This window comes from Lissotriton helveticus, chromosome 11 (assembly GCF_964261635.1).
Source record: "Lissotriton helveticus chromosome 11, aLisHel1.1, whole genome shotgun sequence".
NCBI classification, from domain to species: Eukaryota; Metazoa; Chordata; class Amphibia; order Caudata; family Salamandridae; genus Lissotriton; species Lissotriton helveticus.
The window spans coordinates 976424370-976449348 of NC_136072.1; the positions used below are offsets into that span (position 1 = coordinate 976424370).

At 43.2% G+C, this 24979-nt stretch overlaps 1 protein-coding gene across 1 annotated transcript in view; it reads right to left on the minus strand.

Moving 5' to 3' along the window:
* The window catches only part of MYO18B (myosin XVIIIB), a 1710199-nt gene that overhangs the window by 624618 nt on the left and 1060602 nt on the right, over positions 1 to 24979 (minus strand). The window contains exons 32-33 of the mRNA XM_078665559.1: positions 16090 to 16290; positions 4691 to 4801 (exon numbers count right to left, since the gene is read on the minus strand). Of these exons, the coding sequence (XP_078521685.1) occupies positions 4691 to 4801; positions 16090 to 16290 (312 nt within the window). The remainder of the gene's footprint in view (positions 1 to 4690; positions 4802 to 16089; positions 16291 to 24979) is intronic.

Consider the following 24979-nt stretch of genomic DNA (forward strand, 5'->3'; position numbering starts at 1 on the left):
TGGTGGTGTGGTTGAAGGTGATGGAGTTTCCTGAAGTGAAGAGGGGGTCGAGGGTGTGTCCTGCTGAGTGCCTGGGCTCGGTCATGATCTGGCATAGTCCAATGTTGTGGAGATTGTCCAGGAGAGATGTGGTGTTGGGGTCCAGTTGGTTGTCGAGGTGGAAGTTGAGGTCTCCCAGCAGGCTGATGATTTTTGCTCCTGTTTTCTCTGCCCTGCAGGCAGATGATGTCCGTGATGGGGTCAGCAAAAGGTCCGCGGGGTCCAGGGGATCAGTAGATGATGGTTCCACAGAGGGTGGCGGTGGGGCTGGCCAGTATTTTGAAGTGAAGGTGTTCCAGCAGTTCTGTGGGCTCGTTGGGGAGTGTGCTCAGGCGGAGGCTGGATTTGTGGACAATGGCGATTCCTCCTCCCGGGCGGGTGGGGCGATCCTTCCTGGAGATCTTGTATGGTTGGAGGATGGCGATGTCCGATCCCGAGGTGGGGTTGGTCCAGGTATCGGTGTAGACCGCTACGTCCGGGTTGGTGCTGTTAAGGAGGTCCCAGATTTCGTTGGCGTGTTTGTGGAGGGATCGGACGTTGAGGAGGATGCATTGCAAGGTCTTTGGTTAGGTTGTGTGCTTGCGGGCGGGTTGCGCTGGGTCTGTGTTCTTGGCGGTGCTGCAGGAGTGCCAGCAGCGGTCACAGCTGACGGGTCCGTGGGTGTCGGCTGGTGATGCTAGCTTGCAGACGTTGTTGCAGCCTGGGTTGAGTGCGTGGAGTGCCGCTGGCTCATAAAGTTGGGGGGGCGGAAGACCAGGGTTCCTGGCGATTGTCGCCGTCGGGTCGCCGACGGGCGCAGATGCGATTGTCTTTGGTGCAACTGCTATGGGCGGCCGCCATTAAGTAGGGGTCGGGGAGGGCTGGACAGCTGGGAGGCGGGAGCGGAGAGGGGAGCTGGATTAGGCCGGTCGCGCTGAGGGGAGGGGCCACATGGGCAACAGCGGCAGGGAAATAAGGGACAAAGGAGATAAAGGAAAGGGGGAAAATAAGCAGAGATAAGGCACAGAAGACCAGAGATGCAGAAAAGTGCAGAAAGGTGAAAAATAGAAGAGGGCATAAAAACAAGTGAAAACGAGTGAAAGGGCAGAGAGAAAGGAAGATGACAGAGGTTCACTGGGCCACCAGGGATGAGGTGTAGAGAAACATGCGGGTGGAGGAGGGCCTCGATCACCAACACTCGAGAGTGCATGGGCCGGGGCAGGCCTCACTTAAAGGTGGAGCTGCGAGGGTGGGAGAGCTATTTCACTAACAATGAGTCAGTGGTCTTGCTCACCTGTCCCCACAGCGGCCGCCATTAAGTAGGGGTCGTGGAGGGCTGGGTAGCTGAGAGGCAAGACCATGGAGGGGAGCTGGATTGGGCCAGTCGCGCTGGGGGGGGAGGGGCTGTGGGGCAGCAGCGGCGGGAAATAAAGGATAAAGGAGATAAAGTAAAGGCAAAAAATAAGCAGAAATAAGGCAAAGAAGAGCAGAGATGCAGAAAAGTGCACAAAGGTGAAAAATAGAAGAGGGCAGAAAAACGAGTGAAAACAAGTGAAAGAGCAGAGCAAGCGGAAGGAGACAGAGGTCCACTGGACCACCAGGGATGAGGCGCAGGGAAACCTGCAGGTGGAGGAGGGCCTCGATCACCAACACTCGAGAGTGCAGGGGCAGGCCTCACTCAGTGGTGGAGCTGCGAGGGTGGGAGAGCAATTTCACTGACAATGAGTCAGTGGTCTTGCTCGCCTGCCCCTGCAGTGGCCGCCATTAAGTAGGGGGTCGGGGAGGGCTGGACAGCTGGGAGGTGGGAGCGGGGAAGGGAGCTGGATTGGGCGGGTTGCGCTGGGGGAGGGGCCACGGGGAAGCAGCGTTCATGAAATAAGGGATAAAGGATATAAAGTAAAGGGGGAAAATAACCAGGAATAAGGCACATAATTGCAGAGATGCAGAAAAGAGCAGAAAGATGAAAAATAGAAGAGGGCTGAAAAACTAGTGAAAACGAGTGAAAGAGCAGAGCGAGAGGAAGGAGACAGAGGTCCACTGGACCACCAGGGATGAGATGCAGGGAAACCTGCGGATGGAGAAGGTCCTCGATCACAAACACTGTAAACAGCTAGAAAGTAAATGGACACCCAGCCATGAGACCGTTGATAGAACCACCTACAAATCTGCACTCAGTTGCTACCACCTGCTTCTCAGAGACACCAAGAAAAGAGTGCTAGACGAATGAATTTATGGAAGTTTCAACAGCTGCAAGGAGATCTGATTGACTGTCAAGGACTTCAGCTCACTTTCACCTTCCATCACAATTGCCTACTCTTAACAACTCTGCGAGGACCTATCAAACTTCTTCAAACGCAAATTGCAAACATCTACAAGAACTTCGCTAAGCAACCCGACCCTAACAAACTCATCATCAACCACGACAACCACCTGATCGACTAGACAACCCTCACCAGAGACGACACAGCAACAATCATAAGTACCTTCCACACAGGGGATCCAATGGACCCATGCCCCCACCATATCTAAAACATGTAAACATCACCAATAGGCACCAATCTAACCCACATCATCATCACCTTGATCACGTCTCTTACATTCTCAGAATATTGGAAACAAGCATAAGTCAACACCCTGCTCAAGAAACTTTCAGTCAACCCAAACCAACTGAGCGACGAATCTTCTTGCAGCCAAAGAGATTGAGAAAGCCATCAACAAACAACTCTCAATCTACCTTGAGCATTACCACCTGCTAGACAACACCCAATCAAGATTCAGGAAGTACCACAGCACTAAAACAGCACTCGTTCTGGCCTTCTATAACATCATGACCATCCTGGACCAAGGAGAAACAGCAGCCCTCATCCTGCTTGACCTCTCTGTGGATTTCAACACTGTCTCTCACAGCACAATCATCAGAAGATTTCACATGATTGGAATCCAAGGATCCACACTCAACTTGATCTGCTCCTTCCTCACAGGAAGAACCCAAACGGTCAGATTGCCTCCTTTCACATCAGAGACTAAAAACCTGATCTGCAGAGTCCTCCAGGGATTGTCCCTCAGCCTCACCCTATTCAACATCTTCATGACACCACTCGCTAATGGCATTCAATCCCAAGGCATCACCATAATCTCCTATGCGAACGACACCCAACTCATCCTCTCCCTGACGTACAAGAGAATGACCACCAGAATCATCTTCACCAACTGCAGGACCATGATAGCAGACGGGATGTGAACCAACTGCCTGAAACTCAACTCTGGCAAGGCGGAAGTTCTGGTCTTCGAAACTAAGACCTCCCCATGGGTGGCCGTCAGAGCTAGGACCAACACCACCACCTCAATCATGCAAAAAACCTGGAGATCATCCCAGATGACAAGCTCAACATGACGGCACAAGTCAATGTATTGAGCATCTCCTGGTTCCACATGTTATGCCTGCTACGAAAGAAATTCAAGAGGTTGCCACAGAATACCAGATGGACTGTGACACAAGCACTCATCACTAGCAGGCAGGACTATGGTTACCCACTCTACGTTGGAATCTCTAAACAACTCTTACACAGACTGCAGACCATCGAGAACAGAGCTGCTAGGCTAATGCTCCATGCTGCACCCCCCATTCACAAGCACAGCCAATTTAAACTTTTCAAGCACACATCCAAAGCTTTACACAACAGTGGACCAACATACCTCAACAGTCACATACAATTCCACCTGCCTTTTAGACACCTATGCTCTGCCTCACTCTCGCCCACTCGAAACCCACGCATCAGCAAAAGCAGAGTAAAAGATCACGCTTTCTCTTACATAACACCCAAAACATGGAAAGACATCCCTCATCTTCCTTACTCCTTGAGTTCTGAAAGTGGCTGATGACCTGGCTCTTCGAATAACAGACAAAAATAACAATGGGAGAGACAGGGAGAATCAGGAACACTCTCTTGATCCCCGGTTTAATGCAAATAAACAAGAAAAGAGAGGTTAAAGTATCAACAAAAGCCACGTAGATGGAGCGAAACAACTTGTGGAACTCACGCCCTATTTGGGTGGAGAAGAAAGCCCTCACACACCGACCTAGTCAGTGTCATGTCGGGCCCGATGATGAAGCATGACACTGACTAGGTCGGTGTGTGAGGGCTTTCTTCTCCACCCAAATAGGGTGTGAGTTCCACTAGTTGTTTCGCTCCATCTACGTGGCTTTTGTTGATACTTTAACCTCTCTTTTCTTGTTTATTTTCTTCGAATAACAGTGCAGGGACTGCACACCCACATGCCTGCTCTAGTGCCTGGATACTCTCATGGGTGATAAGTGCGCTATACAAATCAACATAACATAACATAATATAACATAACAGCCACCAATAAACATATCAGAAGCCAGGGGCTTGACAATAAGGAGAAAATATAGGAGCAAGACACGCCTGGCCGCTTTTAATATGAATGTATGTACAACTATGTGTTGAGATGAGAAATACTTGAATTTCAAAAAGTAACATCAAAGCCATTATTGCTACACTGGTGACTTTAATATCTTCCAACATCAATGTCTTATTTGAATTAGGAAAAAGATATCTTCACTCACTTTGTTGAGTTGCGTTTCACCCCCTACCATAAAACCCACGCAATAGTAAATGTTATCAATGTGGCCCATTCTATATTGGCTTACCCTTCTTTGGCATGACTGTCTGACATCTTCTAGCTCCTCGTCCTTGTCTTCCAGTTCTTTTTGCTGAATTTGCTTCATTCGTTCTATTTCCATTTCAAACCGTATACGCATCTATTAATGAAGAAAAAAAAGATATAAAAAAGTTAATTTAACTGTGGTGCATCATCAAACATTATTGGAGGAGATTAATTTGCCTCTGATATACCCCAGGATATTTAATACCTTTAGGCATCCAATGTTTTGACATTAGCTGAGGGTTTGACTGTGTGCAGCATTTATCACACCTTCAAATAGTTTAGGTTAAAAAGATAAGCAATTCACTCTGAGATTCATTTGGATAGCAAACTATTGTTGGTGGTCAAAGTTTTGTAAAGGATAGCATGGTCCACTTCTACAACAGGGCACAGTACTTAATTTGTAAAAATAAATGTGTCCAGTCCTACTGTCACTGCTTCAACATGTCACCATCAGTATAATCCATTGCCTTTAGTGCTAGGCTGCTAGAGCCCCATCTATAAGTGATCAAGCTGGGAAGAAGCATTAATTAAAAGTTTCTTTAAAACCCTGGCAATTGATCCACTGCTTTTCTAGGGGCATAAAAGCCATGGTCTCTGACACTCTTGCATTGGACTGTTTGCTCTATTTAGAGACCCCTTCTTGTCTGGCAGGGGTCTCTGTGCTGTGAACATAGCTGCTGCCCCACAGCCTCCTTTCTTACGACTGAAGGTGTGCAAGTGGGCACCATCAGATAAAACTATTTTGTTTAGAGAAAGAAAACTGCCAAAGAGGAAGTATGTTTTCTTTAAACAAAAAGCAAATTACTAGGCTGTGCAGGGAGTTTCTGCATTTCACTGCTCAAGTCCGCCATGCATTTAATTCAGGTGCCTTATCCTCAATAAAGTGGATTAAAAGTGACTGCGATCTAATAACTTCAAGGAAATGGGCCTCAAAGAAATATATTAATAATGGGTAGAGCCAGCATACGTTCTGCCATTGTAAACCGCTGGGTAATGGTGGTGCTACCACAATATCTAAGTCCCTAAGTCTTGTTTTTGTACTTTGCATTCTGGCACTTGTATTTATTCATTTCTAATGGGGGAAAACATTTTCAGCATGCAAGGGAGAAAATCGGACAAGATACTTGTTGTACCTTAATTCCCTCAAGTGCATCCTCTCCTTAGCTGCTCAGCCAGGATGAATGTGATGTCTGCATGGAATGTTGGAATGCCTGATGAGAGAGAGTGGAATGTTGGTGTGCCTGCTTGTGTGGTGAGAGTGGCAGTTGTAGAGAGTGGGCTTAGCAGCAAAGATGGAGCTCCTGGTGGGACCTGTAATATACTTCTACTGAACCAACTAATAAACCGTATACTTGTGTTAAACTTCCTGGCTCCCTCTGGTCATCATTGGTTCCAACCTTGTACTATTTCAACATTGGCGATGATCTGTAAGAAATCCTGCATGCTTTGGCCACAAGACTACGGAAGGTGAGGAAACTTACAATTTTGCAGAACTTTATATGTTCAAGACACTACTTAAAGCAAAGCAACTTTAAAACTATGGAAAAGAACGCCCTTCTGAGTCCCACCAGTGTCCTCCACCATCTGGACAGCCTGCCTAGGGCGCTTCACGTTCCTTACATCAATAGTTGTCTACTTCAATAAAAATATACAGAGCTAATCACTTCAATGTCAAGATTGACAAATCAAAATACTGATCCACCTGCACCTGAGGTTCATTTAAAAATGCAGAGACAACTTTGGAAGTAAACGTTATTTATGACCCTCGCGACTGTTGCAGCATGAGTTTACCTTAAGGTCAAAGGGCCAATCTATGGAACATTGCTCCATGTACTTGGCAAGGGAGCCGCAAGTGTGGTGTTTACTTGTGTATCCTGATCTGATATGCGGCAAAGCCATTCCTTCATACACCAAACTGCGGTATTTTGGTGACTCTTTAACTAATATTTAAAGCCTGCCGTTACACTCAGTGGCATTTGAATGGGTGCCACGAGCCAGGGCACTTCAGTGAGAGCCGCGTGACTGATGCAGTCTGTTAGGAGCCTGCCATGCTGTAACAGGCTGTTGCCGTTTCTCTACGCTGTATTTTAATTGCCTGCTGTTTGCGTGACCATCACCAGAACATGCTCACCTTATTGTTCTATGTTGTACTGGCAACTTTATGATGTTACAGTCCTTCAAGTCATTGCCTCCGCATTTCTCAAGTCTGCTGCTCACGGACGCCTACATGCATGGACATGTCGAGAGCCACCCGGTTCTCCGTCATGCTGCGTGCCTCCATTTTGGATCTGCATGGTTATTCATGCTGGGAAACATCATTTACTACGAAGCAAATAACACGCATAACGTTTACCACGCGTCACTCACCACGCAAAGGTCTTTCCCACGCGTAAGCCTTCAACGACCGTCTTTACCACGCGAGTGGTATTCCTTCCAGTCGTCGTTCTGCAAGTACGATCTGCGTTGGCTTTGGGGGGCTGGGGGGAGGGGGGGATTAAGGGGCTGGGGGGGGGACTGGGGGGAGGCTAGGGGGGGTTGGGGGGGTCTCCCCCCCAAAAAAAAAAACAAGCGGATATTAATAAATAAATCTACAATGCCTCAAAACGCTGAAGGAAAAGAGCACGTCATAATAGAAGTCCGTTATCAGTTTTGATAGACGTGTGTTGACGCTTGTTTCCGTGGTCGGTGGAAGAAAAGGCTGATGGTGAAAGACGTACAGGGGTAAGATATGAATCAAAACTTTGTAAATTAGGGTATTAATTAAGCGCATTATGAAAAAAATAAAAATATAATGTAAGGGAATCTGTTTATTATTGTTTAAAACATCGATCTTTTCCTTCGTACTGCATGTAGCCTATCAGTATCATTATGTAAATGTGAATGGGACGTCAGATGTTTCGTAACGTTATGATTGCGGAGTAAAAACATGCGTTGTCAAATGCTGCGTGCAAAAGACACATGCGAAGTAAAATTCGCGTGGTAAAGGCATGCGTGGAACTTGAAATCGTTGAATAATCATATATTCATTCATGCTCAGTGCTGTTGCCAACCACGTTTGCTTATTACAACTAAGTCGGAGCATTTGCCAACCACGTTTTTTTGTGTATGCTCAGAACAATAAAGCTTCAAGCAAGACTCGCCGCACCAAGACACTTCTAGTATCCAGTAGAACTTATCGCCTTACAACATGGAAGTGAAGTGATTTTATTAATCACCCTCGATGCCTACTACCAACTTTCTGAAATGGCACTACAATTTTTGGGTAACCGTACTACTACTTCAACAATTGACGCTGTTCCTGACAAATTTGTTCGTTTCTTGAGTGGAACTAAAGACTGTTTAACTGGCCTTTGACTCATACACATGTTTCCATTTATGCTACTCTTGGTATTTCTTTATAGCATACATTTTGAGTCATCATGCCCTGTAACTTGTTTACCTTTCGCTTCGCTAAGTAAGTTACTGTTGTTATAGTAAAGGCCTCGTTCTACTTTGTTGATTTTGTTGCCAAATATGTTTTCTCTTATTGGTGACGTTTCGTCTCTTATACCTTTGCTCTATTTTTAGAATATTGCTTTTCAGAACATTTTCGATTTTTAATGTAAGTTGTTGTGTTACCATTTAAGCACTCTATTCACTCGTTCTACTCTCACCCCATAGAGATTCATGCTTCGCCTTATTGTTCTTTAGTGTGTTTAAAGGTCATCTTATTTTTTACCCACACCTTTGCGCTATTGGGAGTATATATTATTGACTTTGCTGCCACAGTTACTTTCAGGGTTTCAGGCTTCATCTTTAGGGTATTTGTTGTATAGGAGCTGGCCTTCATACACTTGATTTATCTTTCAGTGTGGGTAGTGCACACCCTTTACACTGATTTAACACTATACACCCTTTTGTGTGCCAAGCATTAGTGCTACTATCTCAGTACCCTTTAAATTTTAATCTAGCTGTGTGGATAGTTGTTTACCTCCCACATTCCTTTACTTTTTGCATAGTTTGAAATGCGCTATGGGCAGTGTACCCATCTTTAGTTGTAATGCGCAATGGGCAGTGTACCCATCTTTAGTTTTAATGCGCAATGGGCAGCGTTCCCATACTTTATTTAGAAATGCGTAATGGGCAGTGTACCCATCTTTAGTTGTAATGCGCAATAAGCGGTGTACTCATCTTTAGTTTTAATGCGCAATGGGCAGTGTTCCCATTCTTCATTTAGAAATGCGTAATGGACAGTGTACTCATCTTTAGTTGTAATGCGCAATGGTACTATCTCACTACCCTTTAAATTTTAATCTAGCTGTGTGGATAGTTGTTAACCTCCCACATTCCTTTACTTTTTGCATAGTTTGAAATGCGCTATGGGCAGTGTACCCATCTTTAGTTGTAATGCGCAATGGGCAGTGAACCCATCTTTAGTTGTAATGCGCAATGGGCAGTGTACCCATCTTTAGTTTTAATGCGCAATGGGCATTGTTCCCATACTTTATTTAGAAATGCTTAATGGACAGTGTACCCATCTTTAATTATAATGCGCAATGGCAGTGTACCTATCTTTAGTTTTAATGTGCAATGGGCAGTGTACCCATTCTTTATTTAGAAATGCATAATGGGCAGTGTACCCATCTTTAGTTTTAATGTGCAATAGGCAGTGTACCCATACTGTATTTGTATATGCACAATGGGCACTGCACCCTACACATTTTGGGCAATGAACCCTATAAATTAAATATTTTGTGGCGTTTACGCTACCGCTTTGCACCTTTCTCTTACATCAATTTTTCTGCTTTCTCTTCCTTATATATCACACTTATTATTCCTTTATATTCTGTATCTCTTCTCTCTTTACTTTTATGATGCTATACTCGAATATTTTACACGCAATGTTTTACATGCAACGTTTTACATGCAATGTTTGAATTATTTCTATTAATTGTTCTTCCCAAGGGAAGGGGATGTGCTATCTTTAAGCTTTTTGCACTGTTTCACCCTCCCTTCATTCTATTCACTTTCTACTACTTTTTCGGTTCTTTCTTCTCTGTCACTGTATTTTTTCCCCTCTATTTTTTGTGCACAACGATGCAAGCACCACCATTCATACTTTGTTGCTCCAAGGTTGCAAATTATTGTTGTATATTGTTGTCCAAGAGAAGGGGATATGTTGTATCTTAAATCCCTCAAGTGCATCCTCTCCTTAGCTGCTCAGCTGGATGAATGTGATGTCTGCGTGGAATGTTGGAATGCCTGATGAGAGAGAGTAGAATGTTGGTGTGCCTGCCTGTGTGGTGAGAGTGGCAGTTGGAGAGAGTGGGCTGAGCAGCAAAGAGGCTCTTCCTGGTGGGACCTGTAATATTCTTCTACTGAAGTAACCAATCAACCTTATACTTGTGTTATACTTCTTGGCTACCGCTGGTCATCTTAGGATCCAACCTTGTACCATTTCAACAATACTTCATTTTGAAATTAAACAAATGAGGTCAGAGCAGTTAAATGTCTACAAGGCAGCATTCTGATTGGATGCAGTAACACTCTTTACTAGAGCTGGCTGTGCAGTGTTCAGGACCTAGATATGCTAGAAATATAGGCAGTCCGTCGTGGGGCATTTAAAAGCAGGGCCAGACTTGCCTTTATGCCAACCAGGCATTTTTTCGGTGGGATGCAAGCTAGTGGGATGGTTTCAGAGCAAGGTTGTTTACCATTACTCTCTGAAGCCCCCACAGACCAATCACATTCTAATCATGACCACCTTAAGTGCTGGACATGGTTGAACATTTTTACTATCTCCTATTTTGGTTTCCAGTGCTGCCCTGCTTGAAAGGAGACACTTGTGTCCAAATCCTTTTTCAGTGGGGCATTTCCTTTTTCTGCAGTAAGAATCCACAGTTCAAGTACTAACATCTGAAACTGGTGTTTTGCAGGTGTTACAAGTTATGTCCCTTGTAAAAAGTAGTAACTTAGACCAAGACGAGCATAGGACCCTGGCTAATCTTAACAGGGAGAACATTCAGTCACAAATAAATCATTTTCTTTCTGTGGTGTCTGCTCCCTTTAGACAGTGGTGAGGCAAATGAATGACTTTCAAACTATTTTATAAAAGTTTAAAATATTCTTTTCTCTCCATAGGCTACAGCATGCGTCCAGCTCTTGCCTCGCGTTGCTTGCAGGATAAAGGCATCGAGCCGATCGAAGCACTGCTCTCTTGCTGCTTACAATGCTAAACAGCATAGCAATTGTGCTAGGATTGGCTGGAGCAGACAATCACAGCACGGGGCTGTGCTTCCTGCTGCCTTCCAGCTGTTGAAGCAGAGGCCTAAACTGCGCATGTCAGTAAATACAGATAAAATTGTGTGATAGGTAGTAAATACAGATAAAATTGTGTGATAGGTAGTTCACCGCCAAGTGCTTAGTTAAAAAGAAAGCAACTTTTAAAACTGGTTCTCAATATATCACAAAATCCCATTAAACGTGCTTCCTTATTAAACTGGTGATGTTGCTGCAGAGGCTCCTTGTTGCCGTATGCAGCATGACTTGACAGCACAACTGCAGAGCGCAAAATTAGGATCCTTGACTAACTAAAAGGAAGACCAATATTTGCAACCAGTGCCAAGCGCTGTCAGGAAAAAGATGTGCATATGTCACCATTTACAGCAGATCAGTCTTGCCTGCTGCATTACAGCCTGAGCTGGAGTCTGCAGCCTCACCAAAGGTCTGCATAGTAGCATGGTTAAAGACCTGAGTGGCAGGATCCAGATCGATGATAAGTTACTTTTAGGAAACAGCAGGAGCATGAACTCTTTGCAGGAAATGGTTATGGAGGGAATCTACCTTAAGCCCGGCTCACAAGACTAAAATGGTCACACAATAAAGATATAAATTGTTCCTTGATTCATCTTTATGGGTTCTGGAGTTGCGTGCTACTTGCCCCAAAATCGCTTCAATACCCCATTCGGGGTAACAAGCTCTATATAAATGCAAACCGTTTTCCATCTTCTATCCCAGGGCCGGCTCTAGGCTCACGGAGGCCCTGAGCAGGGAGTGTAGGTAGGGGGTCCGAGGCCGCCAAATCCCTGCCAGAGGCCGCCACGCAAATATGTATCTAAGGATATATATTGGCGTGGCGGCCCCTGGGGTTTGGCGGCCCTGTGCAGGTGCACAGCTTGCACATGCCTTAGGCCGGCCCTGTCTATCCCTTCGCTATCCTTCTCAATCAAAATAACTGACTAACCTATCCACCACTCAAATTACTTTCATATTTTACTATACTAATTCAACATTAATCCTTTATGGGTTCCAGAGTAGCGTGCGACTCGCCGAAAAAGTGCTTCAACACCTCATCAGGGGTAGTAAATGCAATTACAATACAATACAATGATGATGCACCAATCACTGCTGTCTGTCTGAAGCACTGGCCTGCTGTAACATACACTGTAACATACACTGTATGCCAAATGAGTCAACTGATAGCAGTTATACTGGTGGACTGTGAGAAAGATCGAGTCCCAGACAGTCTGTTCGACAGTCCCAGATAGTCCATACAGTGGTCTAGACCCTGACTTTAGCACTAACAATTCATTGGGACTTAATTCAGTGCCTGGGCTCAGAGGCAGCTCCTCCACTAAGGTGGAGGAGCATCGCCTCACGGGAAAAATAAAATGATAATACCACCATGTAAATATCATTTTATTTTTCAGTTCTGGCTCTGAAGGTGCGCGGGCTGCCCACAGAGCAGGGGGACGAGTCGTGAGCACTTCTACGCGTGCATTACTTTTTGGCGGGTCATCTTGGGCCTGCCAAACAGACATGCACACTTAGCATACTCTACACCCGGCTGTATTGGACATGCACAGGCTCCCACTGCTTGACTGAGTACCGAACCAGGCCACTCAGACCAATCACAACGCTGCTGTCATGCTGGTGAAAACAGCTTCATGATTGGATTTGGAGAGTCTACTTCCAGCGTCAACTGAAGAGGACGGAAGAGAACCAGAGGCCGGCAGGAAAGTGAAATTTTCCTTTTTTATTAATTCCCCACCTCTCCCTTCCACCGGACCACTGCTGCCCCATAGCAACTGCTGCTGCCTGGGCCTCCACTGGCCAAAGACAATGTGGGCTGGACGGATGTCTACAGTCATTCTTGATCCGAAGGCAGTGCGAGAGCATAAATGGGCCTGGGCTTGGGTAGAGGCCAACACTGGGAAAGCAGAAAGAGAGAGATAAAAAAAATTATCCGGGCCATTTTTTTCCCCCAGTGACTTGCACTGAAAGTGGAGCCATTTGAGGCAGAAGAAAGCTAAATTAAAGTAGTAATGGCTTTAAAAATTGTGATTCTCCCACCTGAATCGGGTCTGTCAGAATCTATTGGGTTGTCGAACACAGCCAAGGCTGTAGCCAGGCACTGTGGTGATGCTGCACATGAGCGCGAGTGTTGTTGAGTGTTCAATGGGACTGAAGCGTGACACAGAGATGTCTCATGCAATGCAGACACAACATGAATGATGGTACCTGGGCAGGGACCGATCCTGAAAGGATAGGCAAAATCACAACTGAGACTTTCGATCACAGGACAATGGCAAGAGAACAGGTCATCTAAAATGAGTCCTTGGGGAGAGGAGTTGGCCTAACGGCTAGGGCGGTCGGCCTCGAATCTGGGGAACTGGGTTCGAGTCTCGGCAATGACGCTGAACATCCTGTGATTCTGGGCAAATCATGTAATCTCCTTGTGCCTAACAAAAATGAATGTGTGTACTCATGTAACGTAACTGGTGCTATGCAAAGCGCTCTGATACCCAAGGTCAAGTTTGCGCTATATAAAACTCTGCAAAAAAAAAAAACCAGCACAAAACAAGGAATGCACTGATTGCAGTGCAGCTGACAAGGTGCGGAACCAGTAGTTTTTTAGAATGAAAACAAATGTTATAAACTTTTGGCTTTTTGTGGAAGCTATGTAAGCAATGTGTACAAATAAAAACAGTGGATTTTAGATTTAAAGCATATTAGTGCACTAGTAAAATTACAATTATAGCAACTGCCTATATGAAAATTTATATATATTCATTAAAAAAAAGCAAAAGTTAAAGTGGTGTTATAGTTAAGTGAAAATGTCAGCGAAAACTTAACATTTTAAACTTAAGAAACACATGGAAATGCATAAGTTATAGTTAACTAAAATAATTACAAATTGTGCTCTCGCTGTGGACAGTGATGTCATCAGTGTTGTAATCAGTGACGTTTTCAATGAGGTCAAAGAACATGTTATGAATTAGTTAAGTTGTGAGGTTTTATGCAGTGCATGCCAAGGATGCAAGGGGAGGAAAACATTTTTGCCATAGAGAAACAAAAATGTTATGCTATAAATGCCCCTTTGTATGGCGGTTCCATGTGTGGCAATGTATGCTAGGGGTGGGCGGAGTGCACAGAATTATACTAAGTGGAATTTGACAGAATTGCTTAAAAACTCTGTGGAATTCCGCCGAGTTCTGCTCCACCCTAGAACCGAGTGGAGAGCTGAAAAAATAGCAGTTGCAGCTGGTCTTACTCACATGTTCAGACAGAGAGGTGCTTGACAACGCTTGAATCCTGCTCGTAGGAGAGGGACATGGCTGCATGTGATTCCATGTCTCAGAGGCCAACCCGGAACAGTATGACTTGAGACTTTGGAGGTGTGTCTGCCTGGAGGCATGCTACTGGGCTGTGAAGAGTACGTTACAGGTCTGGATGGGGAGTGGGCCACAGACGAAGGCTGTGGCGATTTCAGCGGAGGAGATAGCCCACAGTGAGTGTGCTTTGACCCATGGGCTTCCATTTATACCGACACACTGACCTGTTGGTGGGGACTGATGGGCTCCAGACCAGAGAGTGACACTGCTGTCAACATAACCTGCTATGCCCTATTACTTTTATGACCCAGTATCATGTTCAAGGGGAGACAGCGTAAACGGACTACAAATCCCATGACTTCGACAAGCCAACATGAGGGAGCACACTGGATGCCGGAGGTCGAGGTGCAGGATGAATGTGGCGCTGCACCTCACTGTGATGCACATGACAAAAATGGACTTCAATATGATCAAAGTTAAAGGCATCAGAGGTGCTGTCGGTATATGTATTGTGGGTAGAGGGCGGTAGTCGCATAGATCCAAGATGTGACTACAAGAGAGGACTACAAGTTCCGGTAAAAATTGTAAGGCAAAAGGGAGATCGCGGTGGGGCAGCATGGTGCCCCGCCCCAGGTCCCCATGAATAGAAAAAGTGTCTTAAGAATTGGTGCTTTTTTACAGGCCTGTGGGTAATTTAATGGGGGGGGGGAGGCGGTGGAGGCAAACTCTGCTACGTGGTAGAATTGGAGTTTTTTCTGAACACCATGCTTCAAGCTGAGCGCGTAGTCGCAAAATTCGGAAAACTCTATCCTGCGGAGCAGAGTTAACCGCCCACCCCTAATGTATCCATACGAATATGCCTAGAAATTCGAAAGTTGTAGCTTTCCATGAATATTCCAGGTATACTTTGAGACTTATTATAAAGCCAGACATTTACTGAAAACATAAGCATATGCTTAAGAGTGCACATTTCCAACATTTTTGGAGATTCAGGTAATGAGAGTATCCTTTAGATCCTGGTGGACTGCCAGGATGTCCCGCAGAAGTGTGGAAACCATTGTTGTCATGCCTGAATGCCTGTCACGGAGTGCACGTTTTGTATTCCAGAAATTTGCAGGTAGCTTATGCAGGTATGTTCCCCCAAACTGCATTATTCACACGTGTAACTATGTTTCTGAATTAGTGAATGCACGAAATGTAAATATTTTGATATTTTCTCTAGCACAGAATGGTTAAAAAAATGTTTTCAATCTGCCTGGCAACTTTGGTTGCCAGCCCATTTCCACTAATACTTCTGACTTTTCCTGAAGTGGCGATACGCATTTCTCAATAATTCTTATACTCATTACTTAATTTGAGCTGGTGGTTGCAGGTGGGGCTCACAAGCACTCATTTTTGGGGACCCACAGGTACTTTACCTCATCAGACACACAGGAAGCTAGAGAAATACAGAGGAGGAAAGAAGGGGGAAGAGAAAGATGTAAAAAAGTGATAGAGGAAGTACGCAGTAACCTGCGAGAGTGAAATCAAGGGAGTGTCTGTGGGTGGAGTAAAGCATAATGAGGTGGAATCAAGACTATGCAATCCTGGTACCCAGCATTCCGACTTTCAATAGAGACATCCGCAGACTTGTGAGCAATTCTTTGGGTCCTGGCACTTATTGTTTTACAAACGAAAGCACTACTTGTCCTCTAGGTGTGCTCTGTCATGGCAAGGATCACATTGAACTAAACAAAATGTGTGTTAAATGATGTCAAAAGGTAGGTGTTCAATTTATGAAGGATGTTACCTGTTCGAGTTGTTGAATGGCATTGGCTTGCTCGCTCAGCTGTTGGCTTTGCTCAGACGCACTGGCTTCCAGCTCCCACACTCGTTTTCTTAGCGACGCTACTGCATTCCCATCGAGTGAATCTGATGATGAGAGCTCGTCCACCTGCATCACAAGTACTTCAATCCGTTTATTTAGCTTCTCAGTTTCCTTTTCCTTTTGCTGTACAAAAAAAGTTAAATTGTGTAATGCGTTTATGTAGTGACTTTCTTTCAGGGTCTCCTATATTTTTGACATACAGATAAAGTATTTGTTCAAAGAACTGAAGAAAGATTGGGAAGTGTAGTATAAGAAACAGGATTCAATAAAAAATACACTATTAGCCGTAATAGAATTCTAAATATAGCCTTTTTGTTCTTTGGAGTTCGTCTATTGGGTTCTTTCAATTTAATTCTTAAAACTCTAAATGCACACTCTTAAAATACATTATTTGATTCACAAATCAAATCTCTGTATATTCACAACAATCATGGTAATGCTATGTGTTGTAACAACAATGTTGTAACATGTGATGTGTGTGGAATGTTGGTATACTTGATGTGGTAATGGAATGCTGGAGTGTCTGGTGGAGTGGAGAGAGAGACAGATGGAGTGTGTTGGCTGAGAAGCAAGGATGCTGCTCCTGGTGGGCCTGAACTTGATATCTTCTACTTACCATCTAAACCTGTAACTAAGCCCAATAAACCTTCTAATTATAACCTATTTTATGGCTGCCTTTGGACTTCTTTTGGATTCTAAAACTATGTTAGCCAATCACAAGGATCCAAAGGGCAGTTAAGGTCTTTTATGATGGAAAGAGAGCGATAGGTCATGAAAAACAAAAGGGAGAGATTTCTGGCTTCTGAGGAAGCTTATTGCCAAAGAGGTCTTCAATGGTATCTACTGACTAAAACACAGGGATTGTGGAAGTGACATCATGTACACTTTGACTCCCCTTGGCCTGACAATGTTAACCCCCTTGTTCCAGCCCTTGACCTCAACAGGTGCCTTTTTGCCCCAAAGGGTGTAAGGTAAGGACAAGCCGGGGAAAATACGTAAATCGAAAATAGAAGCTACCAACCCATTGTTTTGTTTTATGGCTCCTACTAATAATTTAAAAGACAGATATGCTGTAAGAGAGGAATACAGAATCATTAAGTGAGCTCAAACATACGTGACTAAATTGAAACTATGGTTTCCTGAGACTTAGTTATGATCCCGTTTTAGCAAGTGCCCTAAATGTTCGTGATTCTGGCAAAATAAGTTTATGAACTTATGCCTCCAATCTGATAGTGAGTAGCTACGTGAACTTGTTAAATAAAATGTGCAGAGTGCAAATGGATATAATCTAAATAACTACTTTGTGCACAATCCTTCAGCATAGGCATAAATTATGCTTGAGACCTTCAGCAAGTTGTGCATTTTTATTGAACAACAAATTGGGTTCTGGAACATATAGTTTTTTTCCAAACATAGAAAAATCCTACATGCAAAGTTCTGAGGGTTAAACGGGCAGGATCAGTAGAAGATGTCATACATAACACAGGCGAACTTGTCAGCTCTGTAATGTATTTTAAATAGGAAGAGGCACGCGGTGCACATATTGTATGAGATAAAGCACCCGATTCTTGCACACAATGAGGAATATCAAAGGTCAACTCAGAATTCTTCATTGTGCTGCCATATAGTCAAGGAACTCCTTGGTGACTTGCAATATCCTTATCCAGACAGGGGTACTTAATCCCGTATTTAACATAATGCTGTATATTATTGTTGCAAAAGTGATACAAAATTAATCTTTTGACTCTATTTATACAATAATTAATTGATGGGGGAACTTGCTGTCTCTTTGTAATATGAGGCTGATATTGACATATTTCCATTGTTACTTTTAGCTTCTAGTCCAATTATTTGGGTAACCTCAAAAATGCAAGCTACACAATGATGGAAGTATATCTAGATAGAGAAATTACAAGACTCGATTGGTGTGAATAATTCACAATGTACCACCCTCAATTTCTACATTTTATATATTGTCACCTTAATGATTTGATACATCTACGACTAAAGGGGGAAGGGTCAGAGAGCTGAAACTAATCAGACGTGACGGAGGAAATAAGCAGAAATACCACGCAGTGTGAAATGATCCTCGTTTTTGACAACTCCATGCTGACCTTGGCTGACCTCTGCTGCAGGAAGTTATAACTGAGTAACATGTTAGCCAAGGATGAACTCCCTATTTCCCTGTTGACATCATGTGATGATCATTGTGCTGTTGCTGCTGCTCCTGTGCACCCCTGTGATGTCCTCTAAAAGTAAAGCATCTCTAGAAGACCAGATGAGAACAACTTCCCTGGTGACCAGCCAGATGAGTTCACAACATGGAACCTTTGGTAGTGTCACAATGGCGCATTCCAAGTCTGCCCCACACAGCTACCTGCTGGTGCACTGAAGCCAGATCACCATCCTCTCTAGTCCAGGGCACTGATGAGTGCTGGGATGTTAAAGGCACAGCAAAAATGGCCAAGTTTCCTCAAACTGTACCTTGGCATCTCAAGAAAAATGTTGTTAGGATTCAGTAAGGATTTCTGCGTGACCTAAGTTTGATGTTAGTCGCATAAGAGCGGGTACACTACCTGGTCTGTATACTTGACACACTGTAGAAACATGGCATGTTCAGTGTATAGTCTATCTAGCGCTATTGTGTTAGGAGCTAGGAACATTTTGAATACAGTATCTTCCAAAAAGCTTTCATTAGCAGAATGTGTGCAACACTCAGGGTAAAATGCTAACAACCAAAATTATTCACTCTGACAATACACTGAAGCATGCTGGGTCTCACTCTCGTGGAATTCGTGTCTTACTCACACTAGTGAAGTATCAACTATCCCTCTACAATTCTCCCTCCTCACTACCTTGGGCATGGCCAACTTAACCCTCCATGTGCTATGGCAGAAGAGTCGTACACCTACTGCAGGTGTAAAGAGAGTAAACAGCGAAAGACAACACCCGTGAGCAGATAAAAGTCAAGCTTTGAAAATAATCCTAGCTGGGAGAAGTCAAGAAGTCCAGCAATTACTGCGGACCAATGTTTGTGGGAAGAAACTCCCTTTAGAGTGTGGGCTCCTCCTAGTGCCTAGTAACTTGCCCAAAATATGGTGACCTGTTGAAGATTGGTTTCATGGCACAGATATTCTCAGGTAATTTACCCTTCATTTGCAAGATAATGCTTCGTGTCTGGTCAGCCAGTTCTTGGGTTCCCTATGTCCTGCCTTTCCTGTTTGGCTGAGGGCTGTGGACTGACAGGGTGAACGCTCCCTTCTGGGACAATTTGAGGATCCTACCATATGACAGGCATGGAAAGGTAGATGCCCCGCAGGGACAGCTGAAGATAAAGGGCCCACTTTAAATCAGTGCATGGGGCCCCTGAATATATCTGGCCCACCGTGCAATACCAGACCTATGCTATGCAAATGCTGATACAACAATATAACATTATAATAATAAATACAGCACAAGACAGAGTTAACACACGTTTAATTACTAGCACAAAGTGAGCACCTGGCGTGGGTAATAATGCATGATGTGACTGCTCCCAGCCTGCCTTTAGCTGAAGTGCAGGCTCCAAGCTCTCTCCATCATGGGTGAGCGCCGCCCAGGGAGCCCGGGGCCACTTCCAGTTGAAAGAGATGAAGTGTCCAGACGCCGCTACTCTCTTTAGCAGCACCGCCAGTCCATTCTTCTGGGAGACAAGCTCTCAAATCGACTGACTAACTACACGAAGATTCCGCTCCTATTCGATCACAAAGGGATTTTGTCTCCATTTTCAACAACAGCAGCTGCCTAGTTTTGAAATCTGCCCACAATTCCATACAGCTTGTGGAAAACAGAGCCTGGTTGCGTTTTTTATTGCTTTGTCTCTTCCACTAAATACTCATAAAGTCTCACGTTCTAAAACAAGCCTCAGTGTAACACACTCGGCACTGCAGAAACAGCTGGCAACATACTTCGACAAGCAAACCAACATGCTTGGTCCAATCTGCTCGAAGCAGAATTCACCCCTTTAATCTCCCACTACTGGGTATCAATTCAGCGCAATCATATTTCTTGTTCCATTCCTGCATTCCATTACTGATCTGCTCCTTCACTTTTTTAATGACCCTGCATGTACTAGCCAAGTGCTAGCCCTCTACTTGGCTGCCCCAGAATGGGGCTGAAACTTTAGCACAATGGGATACTTTTCAGCCTTGTAGGATTGGATTTATTTCGTTTGGTGTTAGCCAAGAGCTTTTTATTTTCATTACAAAAATTATGTATATAATAAACTTCCTATCAGGGGCTTTCAGTCAGCCCTCTTCTTCCATTGGTCTGTTGGTGTTTGAATCTGGAATATTGTAGAAGGTATATCGGGTGCCCACAATAGCGTGAACAAAATATTGCAAACAAAAATATCCCATTCACATTTTTCCTCCGTCCACTACAGCACACAGTACGAGACTACATGTCTGCCCACTTCAGACATGGGCTGATTTCACTCTGAGTGGCAACATTCTGCTCTTTCACAAGCAGCACTTTGTCACACAAAGGGCCTCAATTACGAGAAGTGGTGCATTGCTGCGTGAAAGCAGCGATGCGTCACTTCTCAGTGCGCCCTCCTTGCGATACCAATGATGCGGCATATTTATAATATGACGCATCATGTCGCAAGGAAGATACATCAGTATAGCTGACGCGTCTGTCAGCACAAAAAGTGGCGCATTGCTGGAGTTGTGTCGGAAGCCTGACACAACTCCAGCAATGTTCCTTTCACATGGGGCAAGCCCCATGTGAAAGGGCCTGCGTCACCCTTACGCCTGCCATGAGGCAGGCATAAGGTTTTGACGCATTGGCATCCTAGAAGTGGCGAAGCAAAATCTCATAGATTTTGCTGCGCCACTCCTACGAAGCTTTCTTGCAGGGGTACGCCTACCCTGTATACATTATACCTGGCGCAGGTATAATGTAGCGCAGAGGTTTACGAAGTGACGCATCTACCTAGATGCGTCACTTCGTAAATATGGCGCAACATGGCGCATTTTTTACACCACTGGCGTGTAAAAAAAAGTGCCGCACCGGTGGCGCAAAAGTGACACAGGGGCTCATAAATGAGCCCCAAAGTATTTACCTTCAGTTCCAGGGACCAAATATTTTTTTGAACTTTTAGGCAATTTTTTTTTTCATAGATAAAGGCTAGCACCTGGCAGCTCCCCCAACAATAACGTTTTTAAAAAGCCATGACAAAACATCGCCAGACCTACCAGCTTGCCAATGCTTATTTTTCCGATTGTTTTTAATGCTAAGACTTCTCAGTGTTACCTGGTAATAGATAATCCTTTGTGTTCCTGAATATGCAGCACCTAGAGAGCAAAATGAACCTTGTTGTCTACATTTACTGTCAAATCGATAGTAAGTGGCGAATGTCACTGGAGATGACCAATAACAATTTGTGTTTTTTTTTACCTGATATGTGTAGTTTCTATGAAAGTTATTTGTAATTAAGTATATTATGTGCAATGCAGTTGGCTGGTATCTCACATGAAAACTAACTGCGAAATCATACCGTGCACAAAAATTGACAAAAAAAATTACACAACACATATAAAGCCTATGTTTGGTAACTGCACGAGAATCCACTTGAGTAATACAATTTCACCTCTGCCTATGTTGTGTACTCGTGATACATATAAACCCCACTACTAGTTGATGATATCATGCACATTCACATTCTTTTTTCATAGGATGTGCTTAGCTTGTGTGCAATTACAGAGTCGAACATGTTTGAATCTATTTATAAAATAGGCCCAGCATGGCTGGAGCTTCAGGTGTGGCCAAGAACAACCCTTGGGTGAGGTGAACGGATCACTGAAATAATATCGACTACCAAAATATCGACTACCCAAAATATCGACGAGAAAATATCTACAACCAAAATATCGAGTTTGTATGTACAAACAGGTAAGTACAAAAATATCGAGTACAAAATATCGTTAACAAAAATATAGTTGTAAAAAATATCGACTTTAATAAAAACAATGTTTAATTACATTAATATAAAAAATTAATTACTAAAATATAATTAACAATACTTAAAATAACTTTTAATAATTAAATAATTAATGAAAGTAAAAAAATAATATTTTTTTAATCATATTTCTTAAAACATATATATATATATATATATAGTAACAAAATTTAATTAAATAATAGCCAATATTATTAACGTACAAATACAAAAGAGTAAAAATTACTATTCCCACTGCAAAGAGTGCAACAGTGGATATATGACGTTACAACGCAACTTTTACAACGCACTACCATTACAACGTAAGTATTGGTAAGTATATAATATTTTTTTTTTATTTAAATTATTTAAAATTATTTAAATATAATTTAATTTCATTTCATTTCATTAAATTAAATTAATGTAAATTTAATTTTACTTTATTTTTACACTGTACCCCTGTACCCCTGTACCCCAAAACTGACCCTGAACCCTAAAAAAAACCTTTACCCAAAAACCCAAAACTGACCCTAAAAATACCCCTTTACCCAAAAACTAAAAACTGACCCTGAACCCTTAAAATACCCCTTTACCCAAAAACTAAAAACTGACCCTGAACCCTAAAAATACCCCTTTACCAAAAAACTAAAAACTGACCCTGAACCCTAAAAATACCCCTTTACCCAAAAACCCAAAACTGACCCTGAACCCTAAAAATACCCCTTTACCCAAAAACTAAAAGCTGACCCTGAACCCTAAAAATACCCCTTTACCCAAAAACTAAAAACTGACCCTGAACCCTAAAAATACCCCTTTACCCAAAAACTAAAAACTGAACCTGAACCCTAAAAATACCCCTTTACCCAAAAACTAAAAACTGACCCTGAACCCTAAAAATACCCCTTTACCCAAAAACTAAAAACTGACCCTGAACCCTTAAAATACCCCTTTACCCAAAAACTAAAAACTGACCCTGAACCCTAAAAATACTCCTTTACCCAAAAACTAAAAACTGACCCTGAACCCTAAAAATACCCCTTTAATTTAACATAATTAGCAATTAATCAATTAAATTAAATTAATTACCAATTACATTTTAATTAATTAACAAATATTATTTAATTACCAATTAATTAATTATTACTAACAATTAATACATTTACATATTTTTTTTTTTTCACAACAATTTTTATTGATAAAGATGAGCATATGGATGAAAGTGGCATCCCACAAACAGGACGATACCACCAGGCATTGTAGTTACATTTGCAAAATAAATCTGAGCATTAAAGCAAGGAACCAGCGGAACCAATGGTACACAAAAACCCCAACCCTATCTTCCTCGTTTCAGAATTTACCCACCCAACTCCCCGAACCCTCCCTCAACCCTCCCTAACCCCATGCATGTGTGTGGGAGCCATATGTATGGAAACTCTTTGCGCATCAAGTGTGAGTGTGAGAGTGGACTTCTCAGGAGTAGACTGGGCTATAGGTCCTCCTCCGGGTCCTCCGGGGGATCCAGTGTCAAACCTCTGTAGGCCGCCCACCGCTTCCATATCTTGAAATGTTTACGAGGGCATCCCCGCGCCTCAAAGATTGGCCTCTCCAGACCCATACAAAAATCTAAGCCTGCCTTCCACGCAGTCAGGGGGGGGGGCCTCACCTCCTTCCATGCTCGGGCCATGTCTCTTTTGGCTACCATCAGTCCCAGGAGGAGCAGGTGACGCTTATAGGTATTACCACCAACCCCCTCCAGGATGTGCAGTAGGCCCAGGCGGTGGGTACGGGGAAGGGTCCAGCCCAACACCTCCGACAGACAGCCCCATACACCCCTCCAAAAGCCAACTAGTTTTGAGCACGACCACACCGTGTGGAGCAATGTACCCACCTCTGCCCCACATCTCAGACACTCCGGGGACTCAATCAGGCCTGCTCTCCACAGACGCTCTCGAGTATAATAAGCCCTGTGCAAAATCTTGAACTGTATGAGGCGATACCGCATTGCTATAGCCGCCCCCCTCGGGGATTCTAATGCCTCCCGCCAGTCATCCTCATCCAGCGGTCCCATATCGGCCTCCCAGTGCGCCTTCAGCCGAAGAAGAGTGGAAGAGCAATGTACGACCATGGTCTGGTAAATGCGCGATACTTTTTTGTCTCCAAGGTCGCCCATGAACACCTTCGCCTCGATCGGGCTGAACTCTGGGAGCGAGTCAAGATTAGTTATACTGGGCTACATTTACATATTTAATAAATAATAATTAAATTACTTCCCACCCTATTCCCCTATAAACCCACAACCCGCTACAGGAAATACATTATTTTAATTTACATAATTAGCAATTAATCAATTAAATTAAATTATTACCAATTAAATTTTAAATAATTAACATATAATATTTAATTACCAATTAATTATTACTACCAATTAAAAAATTTACAAATTTAATTAATTATAATTAAATTACTTCCCACCCTATTCCCCTATAAACCCACAACCCGCTACAGAATAAAATTACACAATAATTTTTAAAAAATCATTAATTAAAAATAATTATAACATAAAATGACACTTTTCACACATATTATAACATAAAAACACTATAAATAATTACATATTATATAAAAAACGATATTTTTTACTTTCGATATTATTTACAGTCGATATTACTTCACTTACCTTAAAAACGATATTTTGGCTGTCGATATTCTGTCCTGTCGATATTTTCTCTAAACGATATTTAAAACTCGATATTCTGTCCAAACGATATTTTGGAGTCGATATTATGTCTGTGCACCGAGGTGAACCTACATAGCATCTCTACAACGAAACCA